Genomic DNA, 17314 nt, shown 5'->3' on the forward strand with positions numbered 1-17314 from the left:
GAGAGGCGATCCTGGTGTAAACAAGTTGGACGCCGCTTGTAAAGAACACGATATCGCATACGCAACGTACAGCGATAACAAAAGAAGAGCGGCAGCCGATCGTAAATTAGCCGATAGCGCTTGGGAAAGAGTTAAAGCTAAGGATTCGAGTATCGCGGAAAAGGCTACGGCATTGGCAATTACAAACGCGATGAAGTTAAAAGCAAAGTTCGGCGGTGGAAGAATACGATGACGAAGAAGACGATAAAAAGTAATAATACAAAACGCCTTGTCGAAATGATGAAACGAAAAGCGGGCGCTGCAGGGCGGGGATTATTCCTTAAGCCCTTATCCCTTTGGGGATGGGCGGTAAAAAAAAAATGTCGTCGTCGTCGTCGTCTCCAATAAAGGGAATACCAGTGCGACCGCTATCGAATATAGAACTAATGTGGTACGCGAGAAGACTAAATATAGCCGATTTTCGAGGGGTCTTCATGTTGGACGCATTACCCACACACCCGAAGACTAACGAAACTGCGATTGTTATTCTTGACCGCAGTACCGGTCATGGAACACACTGGGTATGTTGTAGAAAACGTGGACGGACGGTGGACTATTTCGATAGTTTCGGTAATCTGCGTCCACCTAACGAATTGATGCGTTATTTTCCACTCGATTCGATTATAAATTTCAATTATAACGCCAGACAGAGTATAAACACGGTTATCTGCGTGATCATCCTCGAGGTACGTCTAAATTTTTTTTTATTCACTTGTGTGTATATATGTGTGTGTGTGTGTGTGTGTGTGTGTGTGTGTGTGTATACAGACTGATGTGACGTTAAAATTCACAGCTTATGTAGAACATTTTTCACTAATTACATCATGGAGTCACCGCAGCCGGTTGGTTTAAGGCGTCAGTCGGTCGCGTCCAGTCATGACCGGGTTCGAATCTTCTAGCCGACCGAATTTTTTTTCACTTTAAATATTATTTATTTATATAATTCAAACCGACCGCTTATTCAAAACCGATTGTTATTTAAAATAATAATATCCTGTTGCTCGGCAACAGAATTATATTAAATTAATTTTTTTGATTTTGTTTATTATCATTATTCTATTCGTTGGATGACTTTGTTTTTTTTCAGATTCGATTAAAAATACAAAATGAATACATGTGTCAATATTATAAATTGCATAGCAAAACCTATCAGATTCTTCTGTAATCGTAAAAAAACAAGACTAAATGAAGAATTTACAAACATTTATCAAGAGGTACAAGGTCAACTGGGCATAGCAGTTAAAGAAATATTTGATAAAGAAGACTTTATAGCACAGCTAAAAGAAGAACTGAAGAATAGTAAGGAGGAACACAGAAAAATTGTAAATGATTTAAATGAAAAACTTAGTCGGGTGAACCAAGAAAATCAAACATTAAAAAATGAATTATACGAGGCAAAGGATAATCTATTTCATAGAGAAAATATAATACAAGATGTTAAAAAAGAAATTCTTGGCTGTTATAAAAATTTAGAAGAAGCTGAGGAAGAAATTGCCAACTCTGAAGAAAAAATTTCACATTTAAATTACGAAAGAATTTTAGATAAAAAAAGAATCGAGGAATTAACTACAATCGAAAAAGATTATAAAGATTTTATAGAATCTCTTTTGATCACTCTTGATCTTGATATCTCAACATATCAGAAGAAACGTGAGGATGATATGCATGCTGAAGGAGATAAAACTGATATCATTAAAAAAGTAGATCAAAATATTTCTGAGAGTAAGGTATCGTTAAAGCGGGATCATATTGAAAAATGGTATTCTGATAGCAGTCTTCAGACATGTACCTCATATACAGCCTCGAAACCATTACCATTAATCTATGAATTAGTCACGCCACTTCGTAAAACTGCTTCATGGCCATATCTGCCAGCAACTGGAATCGATAAAATATTTCCTGCTAAACTGCAAACCGAAGAGAAATTTAATAACTTAGCTTCTCAAAAAGAGTCACTGGAATCAACGAATAGCATTTCTCCAATATAGATTGGTAAGACCGACGAGGATGAAGTCAGAAAACTCATTCCTTTCATTTAAATTAACAGTGTAATATTAACAACTTGACATAAGAAATTCACCGTAAAAGTATTACATCTTGAAATGTTTTAGCTATTACGTAAAAAAATTCTGTACTATGAACATGTATCTTGTTTTCAAGATATAAAACTAAAATTGATCGTAGTAGTTTTGATGCAAGACGTTTGTAACTACAGATGTTTACTTGATTAAGTATTAATGTAAATTGAAATGTATTAATGTTTACTTGATTTAATGAATACTTATCAATAACTACTCTCTAGGACTATTTAATTAAAATTAAAATGCAGACTTTAAGAAAATACGACTTAACTATATCTAGGACTATTTAATTAAAAATAAAATGCAGACTTTTAACAATACTCAAGAAATATTTTATTCAATATACATTAGAATGAATACATGTTATTTATTGTAATTTCTTGATGTTTAATTAAACTGTTGTTTGATATTAATTGTAGTGTCTTTTTTTGACTATTACTTTAAGATTCTAATCGCTAAAGGATGAGTAGTTTTTAACATTTATCTTTTATGATAATTATTTATTTACAATGTAACTAACAAAAATTAAAAAAAAAATAGAACCTCCGTAATACATCAACATTTCTTTAATAATATTTACAAAAAAAAAAAAAAATGAGCTTAAAAGATAACAAAAAAAAAACTTTTTGAGAAACATAAATTTTGTATTTATTCCTAACCGGTTAAACAAAACTGAATTTTTCCCATAAACACATTCTTCCCTTACTTCAAGTTCCGTCATTTAAAAAACCAATAACTTCAATGAACAAGGAGAAATACACTTTGTTTGGATCTCAAAATAAGCATGAACGTTAGGCGTTATAATTTAGTGCTGATGGAAAATAAAAAGATGAATACCTAAGGTACTGTATCAAATTTCAATTATTCTGATTAATTTTAACGTTTAATTTTTCGAAGTAAATTCTATGCAGTATTACTTCGCTAATAGGACGTGCAGGTGTGTCATGAAACACAAATATTAAAAAACAAGATCGCCAACAAATTGACAATTTTGTATATAATATTTGTTGTTTATAGTATATTTTTTTCCTAATTCTTTAAATTAAACACACAGACACACAAACATTTGTATAGCCTATGACAGTTACAGTAACGTAACGATTGTAATGCAGGGTCATAATCTATATCGGTTCAGCCGTTGATCTGTTACGGTGGAACAAAAATACATCCTAAATACATTACACTTCGTTTTGGGCAGTTGTGTAATAAGTGAACTGGCTAGGCTGGAAAGGATGACCGGTCTTATTTAAATGAACAGGTTGATTTCTTGCTGCACTTCTTTAAATATAGCTTTAGCAATCACCGTGAAAATTACAAATGTATTTCGGTTTTGGTAATTTTACTGTTATTGAATTAATACCAGAACTGGAGACAAATGTTAATTCAAAACATAAAATCTTGTACAACATTTAAAAAACAAATATTAAATATAAATACAAATATACAAATATACAAATATACCAATATACAAATACAAATATTATACATACAAATATTATATCAGTTTGAATTTTGGAAATCGGAAGATTAATGGCGACGATATAACATTTCCGAATAACCGTGATCTGTTAAACCGAAAGTGTACCAGATTCATGCAAAAGGTAGACTTCTACCAACAAACAAATACCTCGCTTGAATTTTGGAAATCGGACGATTGCTTGTAGAGATATTTTTTTAATAAACACAGCAACTTACAAAGTTTTAATGTAGCTCAGTTAAGTTCAATGCGTGCACCTTTTGTAGTTCGACCCAGACTTCTAGACCATAATATAACTCTTGCTAGGTTTTTAGGAACATCCTTGGCGTTGTTTAACCAACGGCTTGATTTAAAACCTTCAAAGGAGTGAAATCAGGTGATCTAGGTGGCCATGTAGTTGGACTTCCCCGTCCGATTCAATATCCGGGAAAATTATTGTTCAAAAATATTGTAAAATCTCGATGAAAGTGTGATGGAGCACCATCTTGTTGGAAACTGAAGCTTTTTGTAATCTGAAAACAGCGAATTTCTGAAGTTTGACGAAGTACGTGTGTCCTGTCACAGTGGGCTTCATGAAAAAAAATCGGACCGATGACCGCCATTTTTATGTTCCTTTTTCCTGTTTATCCTCTAGGAGTCACTGTCAGGTATTACTTCAGAGGATGTATGAGGATGATATGCATGAGTGTAAGTGAAGTTTAGTCTTGTACAGACTCAGGTCGACCATTCTGAGATGCGTGGTAAATTGAAACCAACCACCAAAGAACACAGATCTAGTACTCAAAAGTATCCACGATCTAGTATTCAAATTATATAAAATTTGAACGTCGATAAAGGATTTGAACGTTGGAACTCTCGACTTTGAAATCAGCTGATTTGCGAAGACGTGTTTACCACTAGACCAAGGCGGTGGATCACCAATTTATGCTTTCGTAACTAAATGTTCCTAAAAAACTTTCGGTTTGACCCTTTAATTTTCGATTATGTTATAGAGGATTTCAGTACCTTAAATTCGACGTTTGTGTCTGCTAACTTTCTCGCAGGTATGAAAGGTTGCCTCATCAATAAATTTAACGAATCAAGATAATTAAGGCTGTTTTTGACCCGATGCATTACCTCTGCAGCGAACTGATATCGACCGGCTACTATTGACCGACATCTCGACCAGCTACTATTTACTTCAATTGCATGTAGTGTCGACTTGCCTGCTCATGCTTATCCTACTGATCTTGAGAGTATTCGGAACAAATCTTTGAGATATTTCCTGTCGAATGAACTTACATTTAAGTGATTACGACGACAGGTTTTCTAAATACAGGCCATTACTTTTGGATACCTTTTACCCGAAAAACCTGTACTTTTTAAATTACTTTTCCCCTCTTTCTTTACTGCCTTTATAGCGGGATATTGATGGAAATATCGCTAAAGAGATATCTTTAATGTACTCAGGAGTACAATAATTGAAAAAATTTTACAATCGATATTTGTCCACTAAAATTACTATTTTAAGATACGAATGGAAATTTCATTAGATTAAGATTTTATTGATGAAGTGGGATACTTATGGCATACTGCAATACGCTTTAAAATGGTGCCATAAAATAAATATTTGGTACATTCCTCCTACTTCATTCCGAAAGGGATGGAAAGCGAGTGAGTTTTTATCTAGTACTATTGATGCTATCGATAAACGGAGTAAAAGTCAAATTTTATGAAATTTCAATTTGAAATTTTTGTGTTCATTTTAGTCAAAATCTGAACGAGATAAAATGAGTTCGATGAAGAAACTGCTCACCTAATAACCTGGAAAAGGTTCTATCCATTTTTTTTTTTTTTATTATTATTAATTGGACATTTAACGAGTTAATTAACAATATTAGTTTTGGAATATGGTATTTTTATATATTTATCGTCATAACTTGGGTAATTTTCGTTAAAGAAAATTTCATAAATTAAACGGAATTAAAGAAGGATTTTCATTAAAATGGGAAAATCTTTCACTTTTTAAAACCTGCAGGTAAAGCTTTCTTCAAAATATTCTCCTCCCCATAAAACATTGCTTTATCGTTTCTAACGATGAAGAAATTGTCGTACTATCGACAACAAAGTAATCGATTTAAATATTATCGTATCTATGAAAGTAATAAAATTTAAAAGATTCTGAGGTTGTATGTAACTGCATTTAAATGAAAGTAAAGATACGTTAAAAATACATCGTGTATCCGTTTATAAATTCCACATAGAAATGAATACAACAGTTGCAGCGCTCTGTAGCCCGTCAGTAACAGAATAAAATGATGCGTTCGTTAACGCAGAAAAACTTTTTATAATTAACGTACGTTCACCGTAACCCGATACTTACTGGTAAACTGTGATATTAGGTGAACAGATGACAAAGTTCTGGTTAAGTAAAAAAAATTCATTCTCCCTAGTGTTAAAAAAATATGAAGAAAAGTGTATAGCAAAATCAAGTAATAAACTTAATTTACGTTTTTTATATCATTAAAAGAGCAGGATACGGTTTGAAACACGATTTGGTGAACAATTAGGAAGAAGGCGCCGTTGGACCTCACCCCAATTGTACACCTATGAAATAAATAAGCATATACCAACGTAAATACGCCGCCTATTCAAAATAAAGCGTTAGCGGAAAGTAAACAAAGGCGTTGTACAGAAAAAAAAATACTGAATCGCATAACGAAAGACTGTGGTAAGTATCTACTGACTACATAATCAGGCAAAAATATGTATAATGTATACGTTTTTTTTTCGTCACATTGCCAAGTGTGGTCCTAAATGCTATATATCACAAGTTGACACATTATTTGTTTTTAATTCCAAATTTAATTCTTTATTTATAAATATATTGAATCCATCTAAAATTTAATCTTTTATAACCGATATCATATTGTAAAATATAGATAAAATTATCTGTTTGTTTTATTTATTTTTAATACGAACTAATTGTGGGTTATTTGTAAACGGTTATAACATACAAAATGATTGAAATTCTAATCTTTCTTGTTTTTTTTTTTTTTTGGTCGAACAAGTTTGGATACATCATTTTAAAATTTTATTTAATATTTTGCATAACCATGTATTGATCTTTTCTGTACTTTTTCTTAACTTTTCTGGTGTTAAAACTGGAAGAAGATCCTTTATTAATCTTCGTATTTAATCGGTTTAGTATCAATCACGTACTTCGGAAAAGGATTTTGATAAGTTTCTATTTTATTTTTTACAGTTCTTTTTATTACTAGAATTTTTTTCTTTATTAACCTAAAAATTTATTATGTTTTACGAAGAACTATTTTAGAATTTATTGTGTTTCCGAAACACAGTATAATACTTGAGCTCCCTCAAAAACTAAAAATGTGTTTTCAAGTTCCAAAACGTGGTCGAAACCATTGTTTAGCGTCCAGAACTACAAATCATACAAACCAATAATAATAAAATGAAAAACATTTACGTATCCTTTTGTTTGTATTTATAAATGAGGAAAACTTAACTGAAAAGAAAATCTGATGTAAACATCACTTAACATCCTTGTACACTTATTAAATTACATACACCCATTTTTATTTTTAAATGAAAAGTATATAAAATTTTACTTTATTAATAACTTCTGATATTTTTTCATATTTTTTTTATTATTGTTATTATTGAATTATTGTTTATTGCATATTTTTTTTTTATAATCAGAGATTAACTATTAATAAATCAATATATTTAAATTTAAAAAAAAAGTTAAAAAAGGAGATGAAGTCGGATTCGAACCGATGAGCCTTCTTGTAAGATCAAAATATTTCATTAATTAAAATTTTATTTGTTTATAACTCTGAAACTAATGAAAATAAGTATCACTTTTGATATAGTGTTGAAAAGCTGTCAATGAGTGCTTATTACTACAGTTAGGAAAAATCCCAAAATCCAATTTTTTTTTTGGATTTTGGGATCTTTTGGACACTTTTGATCCAGTTGATTACAATCAAAAGGGGAGGTGCACAACTAGATATTACAGCAATCCTAAATCTAAAATTTCAACATCTTACGGTTAATTGTTCTTAAGTTATGCGAAATACAAGTACGAACAGACGTCATACCGAAAACTAGTCAAAATGTATTCAGGGATGGTCAAAATGGATATTTCCGTTGAAATCTGAAAACCGAAATTTTTTGCGATCACAATACTTCCTTTACTTCGTACAAGGAAGTAAAAATAGCTTATTCTTAAAAAATAATCATATTTATTGCTATCAAAACAGACAATAGAATAGCTGTTCTCGTGTAATTCAAAATAATACTTTGGCTTTGTAAAAAGTATCTTATTATGCTTTTGTTATCATTTTTAATAAATTACCAAACCACAGTCAACTAAATCCGAATCTTCCTACCAATTTATTTCAAATACAATTTAAAAATTTTCTTTTATAGAAAAAATATTATTTTGTCAATGAATTTTTAAATAATTGTATCTTTTAATCTTTAAATAGGATTAAAAAAGCTTGAATTTCCTGCATCCTGTTCAAAATGTACATAAAAAAGTGATGAATTAATTTTTATAAACAAAAATCTAAATTGCGAATTTTTTTGTGTTTAGTATCTCAATGAATTTACCTTAACGTTATTAACGTTATTTAATAACATTTATTTTCTAATTGTTATTATATGATCCTGTTTCTTATAAAAAATTTTAAATTTTTTATGGTGGTAAATAATTAAATTAATTCAATTTTCGTAAAATTAAATGTAAAAATATAATTTATGAGTTATCCCTTACCGGTGAACACGCGTTCATAACTTAGTATGTAATTCTTAAGAAATATAATTCAGATTTTATTTTAATTATTTATTTACCAATCCTCTAACGATCTTACCAGTCTTCTAAGGTTCTTTCTGCGATATTTTTTTCTTCCATTGTTTTGGTTTCTCTGTATTCGTTATAAGTCAGTGCCTTTTGACATTTATGACTTTCAAAATGAGATTTTTGCAACAATACATTTTCTCTCAAACTTTTATGTAAGTAGAATGATTGTCTTTGTTATTATTATTAGTATTATTATAGTGAATAACATCGTATTGCATTACATTAATTTTCTGTCTCGTCGGTTCAGAACCCTTTGATAGTCTGAGAACGATCAGCTGCTGACGCGGTTGTTTCTATTGCCTATCGAAGCGGCAAAGGAAACATTCATGTCAACAGTCATGAAATAACATTCCTCACCAAATCGTAAAAGGAACATAAACAGGAATTCCTAAAAGTGAATTGAATGTTCCTGTCATCAAATAAAGAGTCCGATTATTATTTGTCATTGTTTATTATGAAACGTTTTAAAATTTTAAATGAAATATAAAATTTAAAAACCAAATAGCGTCTTTTAAAAACCAAATTCTCTTCGGACAAATATTTTTAAGAAAATACTTTATTTATATTCACAATGCTATTTTTTTTTTTTTTTTTAGCTTAAATGTTTTTATTTTAAATTTTATTAATAATAGTAAAAAAAGATTAAACTCTACAAAGGTTGTTTTTTATCATTTATTTATACAGAGCGTCCCATAAATTTCCATACATAAAATAATAAATATTTATTTATGAAAACCACTTCTATTTATATAATATACTCTACATAACTACCATTGTTTTGAAAATACATTTCGATTCCTCTTCTCCATTCTTGAAGAACACATAACCCCACAAATTAGCATGCTTAGGAAAAATAAACATGTTTTTATAAAGCACATGGTATATCAGGACAATATACAAAACATAAATCATTTCAAGGATTATGATATCCTGGTTCATACGTTCTTTGAGATGATTTATGTACTACATCTCTTCCTGATACACCATCGCCTTCATAAAAAAAAAATTTATTTTTCCTATGTATGGAAACTTATGGGACACTCTGTATAATTCTATATTTACGTAGATCTATCAACGTAATCGTTATTTTTAGCAGCCAGTTCTTTATAAAAATATATCTACATATCCTATTAAATAATCTTATTTTACTTAACAATACTACAGTTAGATAGTAACAAAGGAGATGTGCTTCGGAAAAAAGTTAATAAGAATTGGCTAGTTCCTTTTTCTTACAGAAATATTAAATATATTCAGCAATATTAAATAATAATTTGCGTATCAATTAATAGATTAAGAAACCTAAAAAGGAACAGTTCACTTTACCTTTTCGCTGAGGTAATTTCCATTCGGCTCAAGTTATCAACTGAGCCGAGTACACTATTGCTTTTCAGTACGACAATCCAATCAATATGCTGGGGACATTCAGTTCTACAACTGACATCATCAATCAGTTGTAAGGTACAAGTTAATAATCACTTATATACATTCAGAGAAAGCAAACTCAGATTTTAGATAACTGTAATTCATTTAAATTTAAAGGCTTTATTATAATAATACGGTGCTTCGTTGTTTTTTTTTTTTTATTTGTTTTTTTAAGTATATGTGCTACAATTATTTATTAATTATATAACTTAATTTTAGAATTAACAAATCGGTGGGGTTCCTGGATAGAATCATACCTATAAACGTTTTGAGGTAGCTGTTGGAGCATACTACAAATCCAGCTACAGACAAAATTCTAAAGTTCTTTTTATTTGAGTAGAATGCTCACATCGTAATCTTAATTTTATCATTAGGGTTCAAACAAGATATTGTTTTCAGAGAATTTAGACCTGATGAAAAGACTTTTCAAGCCCAGCCAGAATTTTACAACAAAGTAGACTCCCTATCATACGTATTAATTTGGACTTTATGATAAATTCCAATTTTTAAAAATCACAGTTAATTAGTTAATGTATCAAACTTTTTTCATGCGCCTTTACGAAATCCAATTTTCACTTTACTTCTTACAAAATTAATATCTTTGACTGAAAAATTCTATATCCAAATTTATATGCCAGTACGAGGTTGTAATAAACAGATATCTGGAAATTACAATTGACTGACGATAAAAGCGCGGGATATATCTTCTCTGCTACACATTACTCCAAGAAATTATTGTTATTAATACAGCTAAAAACATTAATAAACAACAAACAGAAGTGAAATAAAAAATCAGATAGAATCAATTCCTTTAATTATGCATAAACATCATTCTGTTTGTAACGAATGAATTCAAATAAATACTGAATAAAATCCCGATTTATGCACTGATTTTTACCGACGTTATCCTATGGAATTTTATCGGACAGTTACAAGGAAAATTATAATTTACCATCGTGTGATTTAATAAATCTTCATCTCAGGGTCATAAATTATTACATAAAATCCCTTTTTATGACAGCAGTAAAACTCGTAAAAGTAAATGAGGAAGTCAGGTAATCTTACTGTAGTCAACTTGTACGTTCGACCACTATTAACTATTGAACGCAGCTAGACTTTTTGTTACAATATTACGTAATTTCCCCTCCATCTGAGTAAACTAATTTTAAATCAAATGGTTATTTCCTTCAACATACTTCACAACTCCAAGAATGGGCACATTTTTTCCATTAAGAATCACATAGGGTTTTTTGAAAAAACTCCTGTAAGTAACGTTTGCTACGTTTAACAAACAAAACATTATTTTCAATGTTAAAAATATTTTTTTCATCTGTTAAAATCAGAGTTTGACGCAAGAAACTTCTGGTTAATTTTCCATCGCAAAGAACATAACTTTTTTATCTTATTTATCCAGAATGCAGGAGCTTTGCACAAAACACACCCATCCATTGGACGGCAGTTTAATATCAAAAGAAAATATTAATTTGTTGCACTTTATATTTAAGCTGCAATATCTTGATCAATGCTATGTTCTGGTTAAAAAATTCCCGACTTTCCTCGCGGGTGAAATAGATCCCTGAACGGAGATCTTGAAATTTTTTCTACATGAGTTTTTTCATTACGTTGTCTTGTAATACGGTTCCTTCAAGGGCAAATCGTCCTTTCTCACCATTCACATATTTTTCTTACCTTTAATCCCTTCTTCCCAACTTTTAGTTTTGTGGGTGAAAGTATGATCCCCCTGCTAGACTTTTTCTGATTATTTTAAATCATAATAGAACCAATGAATCCTTGATGAGAACTAATGGTGATTCCGATCCGGGAATTTTCTTTCCTACTTAAATAGCTGCTCATAAAGCCAATAAAAATAAAAATTACTCGTACATGTTTTAGATATACAATTAAGCAAAATTGCAGTCGAGGTACATATGATAAATTCAGCGTTATAGATCTGGAGAGTTATTGATAGATTTGTTTGCGACCTCGATGTTGGATTAAAAATTTAATCCAACAAAGTTAAGTATAAAATTGGAAAAGTTAATATAAAAGAGTTGATATTTTTTTTTTTGTCTTCAGTCATTTGACTGGTTTGATGCAGCTCTCCAAGATTCCCTATCTAGTGCTAGTCGTTTCATTTCAGTATACCCTCTACATCCTACATCCCTAACAATTTGTTTTACATATTCCAAATGTGGCCTGCCTACACAATTCTTTCCTTCTACCTGTCCTTCCAATATTAAGGCGACTATTCCAGGATGCCTTAGTATTTGGCCTATAAGTCTGTCTCTTCTTTTAACTATATTTTTCCAAATGATTCTTTCTTCATCTATTTGCCGCAATACCTCTTCATTTGTCACTTTATCCACCCATCTGATTTTTAACATTCTCCTATAGCTCCATATTTCAAAAGCTTCTAATCTTTTCTTCTCAGATACTCCGATTGTCCAAGTTTCACTTCCATATAAAGCGACACTCCAAACATATACTTTCAAAAATCTTTTCCTGAAATTTAAATTAATTTTTGACGTAAACAAATTATATTTCTTACTGAAGGCTCGTTTCGCTTTTGCTCGTTTCGCTCCACGAGGATTGTCATGGAGAAAGACAATGCCTGATGACAACATTTCCTCTCCGCTTATTCTTATTCACCCACCACCACCATGTTTCTACGCTGGTCTGCGCGTAGACCAGCGTAGAAACATGGCTGAAAACACAGGTGGTTCCGTTCTATGATGAAGGTATTGGAAAGTTGGTACCACGCTACGACAAATCTCTAGATCGGAGTGGCGACTATGTAGAGAAATAACGTAACTATGTAAGTACTTGTTACAAATTATTTTTTTTTTATTTTCACTGTGGTTTTAATTTCGTGACCGATCGGACCTTGAAAAAAAAATAACCCTCGTACAAGAAAATAAATTATTATTTTATAGTAGCTTGTAGCATTAGTAAGACAATAAATATGACTTTCATTTTTAGCACATAGTTGTTAAAGTGTTATAAATACCATTGCCGTTTAGCTAAGCAGTAAATAAATAAAATTACAAAGAAAACAATGAAATAGAATTGTGTTTATTTTTCTAACAGTGATATTAGTTTTTTTAACTACATATATGTTTTTTTTATGGTTATACGTTTACATTAAACCTATAAACGCAACCATTCTGGCAATTAATCATCTGATTAATTGTCAAAGAGTGTCTTACTAGTCTAAAACAATTCCATTTACTAAATCGCAATATCGAACGAACGCTGTTAACAGCGGCATTTAGATATAATTAAAATTTTTTTTTATTTGAACCTGAATCTTTCAATACCACAAACATATTTTGTGACAGCAGATCCGCAGAAATATTAATCACTTAAATAATTTTTCAGTTGATGCAATTGTTTTGTAGATGAATTACACATGACTACATTACGTAATTAAGTTTGTGTAAGGAACTTGTGTTTTTATATTTAAAATTATTTATAATTAACTTATATATCCCTATCACAGCTTCGCCCGCGCTATATAGTTACTTCCGTTTCCCGTCGCGATCAGGGGATGTTTAGCCGGTCAAGGCGAGCGTAGCGAGCCTTTCCCGTCTATCCAAGGGGGTCTGCTCACTGGACACTCCTGTGTTAATTAAACTCATGCTTGTGAGAATAATTATAAAGAAAATTAAAGCCTGTTCAATTTATAAAAAAATATCAGTGTACTGCATTTTCATCAGAGAAAACAGAGTTTGGTCAGTACAGTATCCGAAACTTTGAATGATCTAAAGATCCACTTGAAGTTTCTGTAAGTTTCAAGGTAGTTGGCTTCCATCTTAAAAATAGCACTTGTAGCCAGTTACCCATCCTTCAAACGAGTAAAAATGTTTTTTTTCGGTTCTTAGCGTTATCCAAAAACACCGCTAGGAGGTGACCGTACTTTGTTTTTCTTTTTTTCACACTTTTTAGTCAAGTAACCGGAGGAAGGTGCAGCCAGTTGCGTCGCACATACAGTAACAATGACTTTGATGGTTGAGCCACCCCGTAATCTTAAAAAATAGAAATTCAAAAACACCTGAAAATGGTTTTTAGATATTTATGTGAAGTTTTTTGCAAGTCCAAATCTAGTAAAAATATCTTTTAATGTAGTCGGAAATAGGAAAAATGTACAATCATAGTTCAAATATTTGTTACCTTTCTTCACCCCTTTCAAGGTCGAATTTCAAAAAATTTAGAAATTGGTTTATAGATAATCAAATGACGATTACACGCACCAAAATCAAATTGATATATTTATATGTTACCGATAAATTCAAAAAACAGTAATTTCATTTTTACTCCATTTTAAACCTTTAACCTCAGTATTTCTAAATCCTTTTTTAGTAGGCACTTACACCGTAGAAAGAACGTATATACCAATTTTCATCAATTTATCTTCAGTAGGTTTTGCTGGAGTCAGTCACGACATGTTTTTTTTATATAAATATATACATATAAAATTAAAAATCTAGTTTGAAATAAAGGAAGAAGAATGAAAACAAAAAATCATCGCTCAAAGTTAATCACTGCGATCAGTTAAATGAAAAATTCTGAGGATTACCTGATTACTAATATTCTACTAATTCTAATATTACTCTCTATTACTAATACTAATATTACTAATATCCCTTTATTACGGATAAGGTTTTAATGTATTATCTTTGTCGTATTCATTTAGTATTCTTAACATCTCGGTAGATTCGATGTTATCTCCTATGACAATGTTTTTGTGTTCCTAGGGTACTACGAAGTAAAACGGCAATCTTTATTCTGTATACCGCAACTCGGTAATACGAGGCACTATTTTTCACCGTTAAAGAATACTTAAGATGGTATAATAATTATTTCAACGATTTTGATGTTTTCAATGATTCATTAACATAATTCAATATTAAATGTCCCTTTACAACAAAGATGATTTGCGCATATTCCTGAACTTATTTAATTTATATTCTTAATTTTTACTTCCTTGTAGGAAGTAAAGGAAGTATTGTGATCGCGAATAATTTTGGTTTCCAGATTTCAACGGAACTATCCATTTTGACCATCGCTGAATCCGTTTTGACTGGTTTCGGCGTGACGTTTGTATCTCGGCTAACTCTATATATATATATATATATATATATATATATATATAAACTATTAGCCGTAGGATGTTGAAATTTTGGATTTAGGATTGTTGTAACATCTAGTTGTGCATCTCCCTTCTTGATTGCAATCGACTGAACCAAAGGTGTCCAAAAAAGCCCAAAATTAAAAAAAAAAATTGGATTTTGGACTTTTTATTAACTGGAGTAATAAGAAAAGCATTGAGAGCTTTTCAACTATATAAGTGCTACTTACTTTCATTGGTTTCAGAGTTACGACCAAATAAAATTTTAATTAATGAAATATTTGGATCTTACAAGGATAAGGCACATCGGTTCAAATCAGATTTCATCTCCTTTTTTTAACTTTTTTTTTAATCTAAATAAATCGATTTATTAATAACAATTATTAACCTCTGATTGTAAAATAACTTTTACGATAAATAATAGTTATTCAATAACAGCAATAAAAAAAAAATAATATGAAAAAATATTAGAAGTAATTAGCGAAATTAAATGTTATCTACTTTTCATTTTAAGAGAATGCGTACGTGTATATGAAATTTAATAGGCGTACAAGGAAATCATGTAGTGTCAACATCAGATTTTTATCTAAGTTGTTATTTATATTTATATTTATATTTGGAAGTCATTTCAAGGCAACTCTTCATTTATTGTATTATTATTGGTTTTGTTATTTTGTTTAATCTTTTATTAATTATTTGTATTTTCGTGTTCTATAGTGTAATCATCGATGGAGAATTTATCATTGATTATTTCTATTTATAAATTTATTTTTTTATGTTCTATTTTGTTATTTTCAATTCTTTTTTCTGCTTTATTATTAGAAAAATATTTTATTAATTGTGTGAGTTAAGAAAGGAAATTTTGGATTTAAATCCTTATGTTTTCACCGAATGTAAATGGAAATAAAGAAAAATATAAATAAAAGGAATAACCGGAGAAAAATTATTTGTAAAATTGGGAAGAAATGAACTAGGTCAGCGAGCCCTTTATTAGGACACCCAGATTTATTTAAATTAGTGTAAAGATTTGTATCGAAGGTAAATTGTAAAGGTAGACGAAGTTTGGAATACGTAAAATGTGGAAAATATTTTATAAAATAATATATATTAGTATTATTTATTCATATTAAAATACATTTTATTATAATAACAATAATTAGTATGAAACAGATAAATTCAAAAAAATTAAAAGTCTACTAAATGAAATTTAAAATAGAATTATAAAAATAGAATTAGTACTTTAATATGTACCGACCGTGGTTAGGTTTTCTTTATACAAAATTAAGCCAAATATTTTATACAACGTAAACATCTATTTACATAGATAAATAATTATATGTAAAAATTTAAACGTGTATAATTCATGTTAAATAATTAGACCTAAAATAAACAGTGAACATATATTTATTTAGTGTTAAAATACCGGATACAAGCAAAACAATGTTTGGAAGTAAGTTTAATTTTACTTGAAGAAGATGAAATATAGCAGCTGCAGTTGAACCACATCAGGTCATCCTCTGATGACAGAAATATATCCCTCGCTATGTATATTTATTCTACATCCCTTCCAAACTGAACCCTCCGCTACTGCAATCCCTCTTATATACAAGCCGCTACTTCAAGCTGTCGATATATTGAGCTGGGGTTTGTATACCGACCACCAGCTAACATAGAAAACACACAAGACGTCGCGTATTATTAAATTATGTTTTCTTCAAAATATAAATTTGTACGTGTACATAAATTAAATATATGATATGTATATATTGTGTGTGTGTGTGTATATGTGTGCACGCGCACGTACGCACATAAAATATTTTTTCGTTCACTTAAATTATTATTAAATTATGTTCCAATATTACGATTATAAATTAATAAGTGTACTATTTATTTTGAATACCTATCATAAATATTACGGATTGTCCATTATTTATACATGTAAAAAAAGTAAAAAAATTTGACTAAATATTACTTCATTTTACATGCAGGGAATAGGATGTAATATATTCTTACATAAGATGTCTGGTTGAAATATATGAATTATTTACCTTTTTTTAGGTAAAAATTTAATCAAAATAAAATTATTTTAGTGCAAATTTCTAATATTAAGAAACTAGGTAAAATATAGCAAAAAGTCAAAGTAAACAAAAAACTCGCTTAAAAATTGCTTCTTTTGATTTCTTTTTATCTACCAACCTTGGGTAATGTATTCAATCTATGCCAGAAATCTATAACGTTGTTTGTAAAACGCAACCATCCTTAAAACTCTGAAAAAAGACGAAATTTGTTATTATTAAATT

The 17314-nt window shown here is 30.0% G+C and overlaps 1 protein-coding gene across 1 annotated transcript; it reads left to right on the plus strand.

Annotated features, from left to right (window-relative positions):
• Positions 1–554: 554 nt before the first annotated feature.
• LOC142324548 (uncharacterized) lies at positions 555–2212 on the plus strand. Its single transcript, XM_075365384.1, has 2 exons — positions 555–725; positions 1127–2212. Exon 2 carries the CDS (start codon positions 1146–1148, stop codon positions 2025–2027), a length of 882 nt encoding a protein of 293 aa, XP_075221499.1. The 5' UTR covers positions 555–725; positions 1127–1145; the 3' UTR covers positions 2028–2212.
• The last annotated feature ends 15102 nt before the right edge of the window (positions 2213–17314 follow it).

This window comes from Lycorma delicatula, chromosome 5 (genome assembly GCF_047948215.1).
Source record: "Lycorma delicatula isolate Av1 chromosome 5, ASM4794821v1, whole genome shotgun sequence".
In the NCBI taxonomy this organism is placed as follows: Eukaryota; Metazoa; Arthropoda; class Insecta; order Hemiptera; family Fulgoridae; genus Lycorma; species Lycorma delicatula.

Excerpts from the sequence above, each read along its gene's own strand:
- LOC142324548 (XM_075365384.1), top strand. The coding sequence starts at position 1,146 with ATGAATACATGTGTCAATATTATAAATTGCATAGCAAAACCTATCAGA.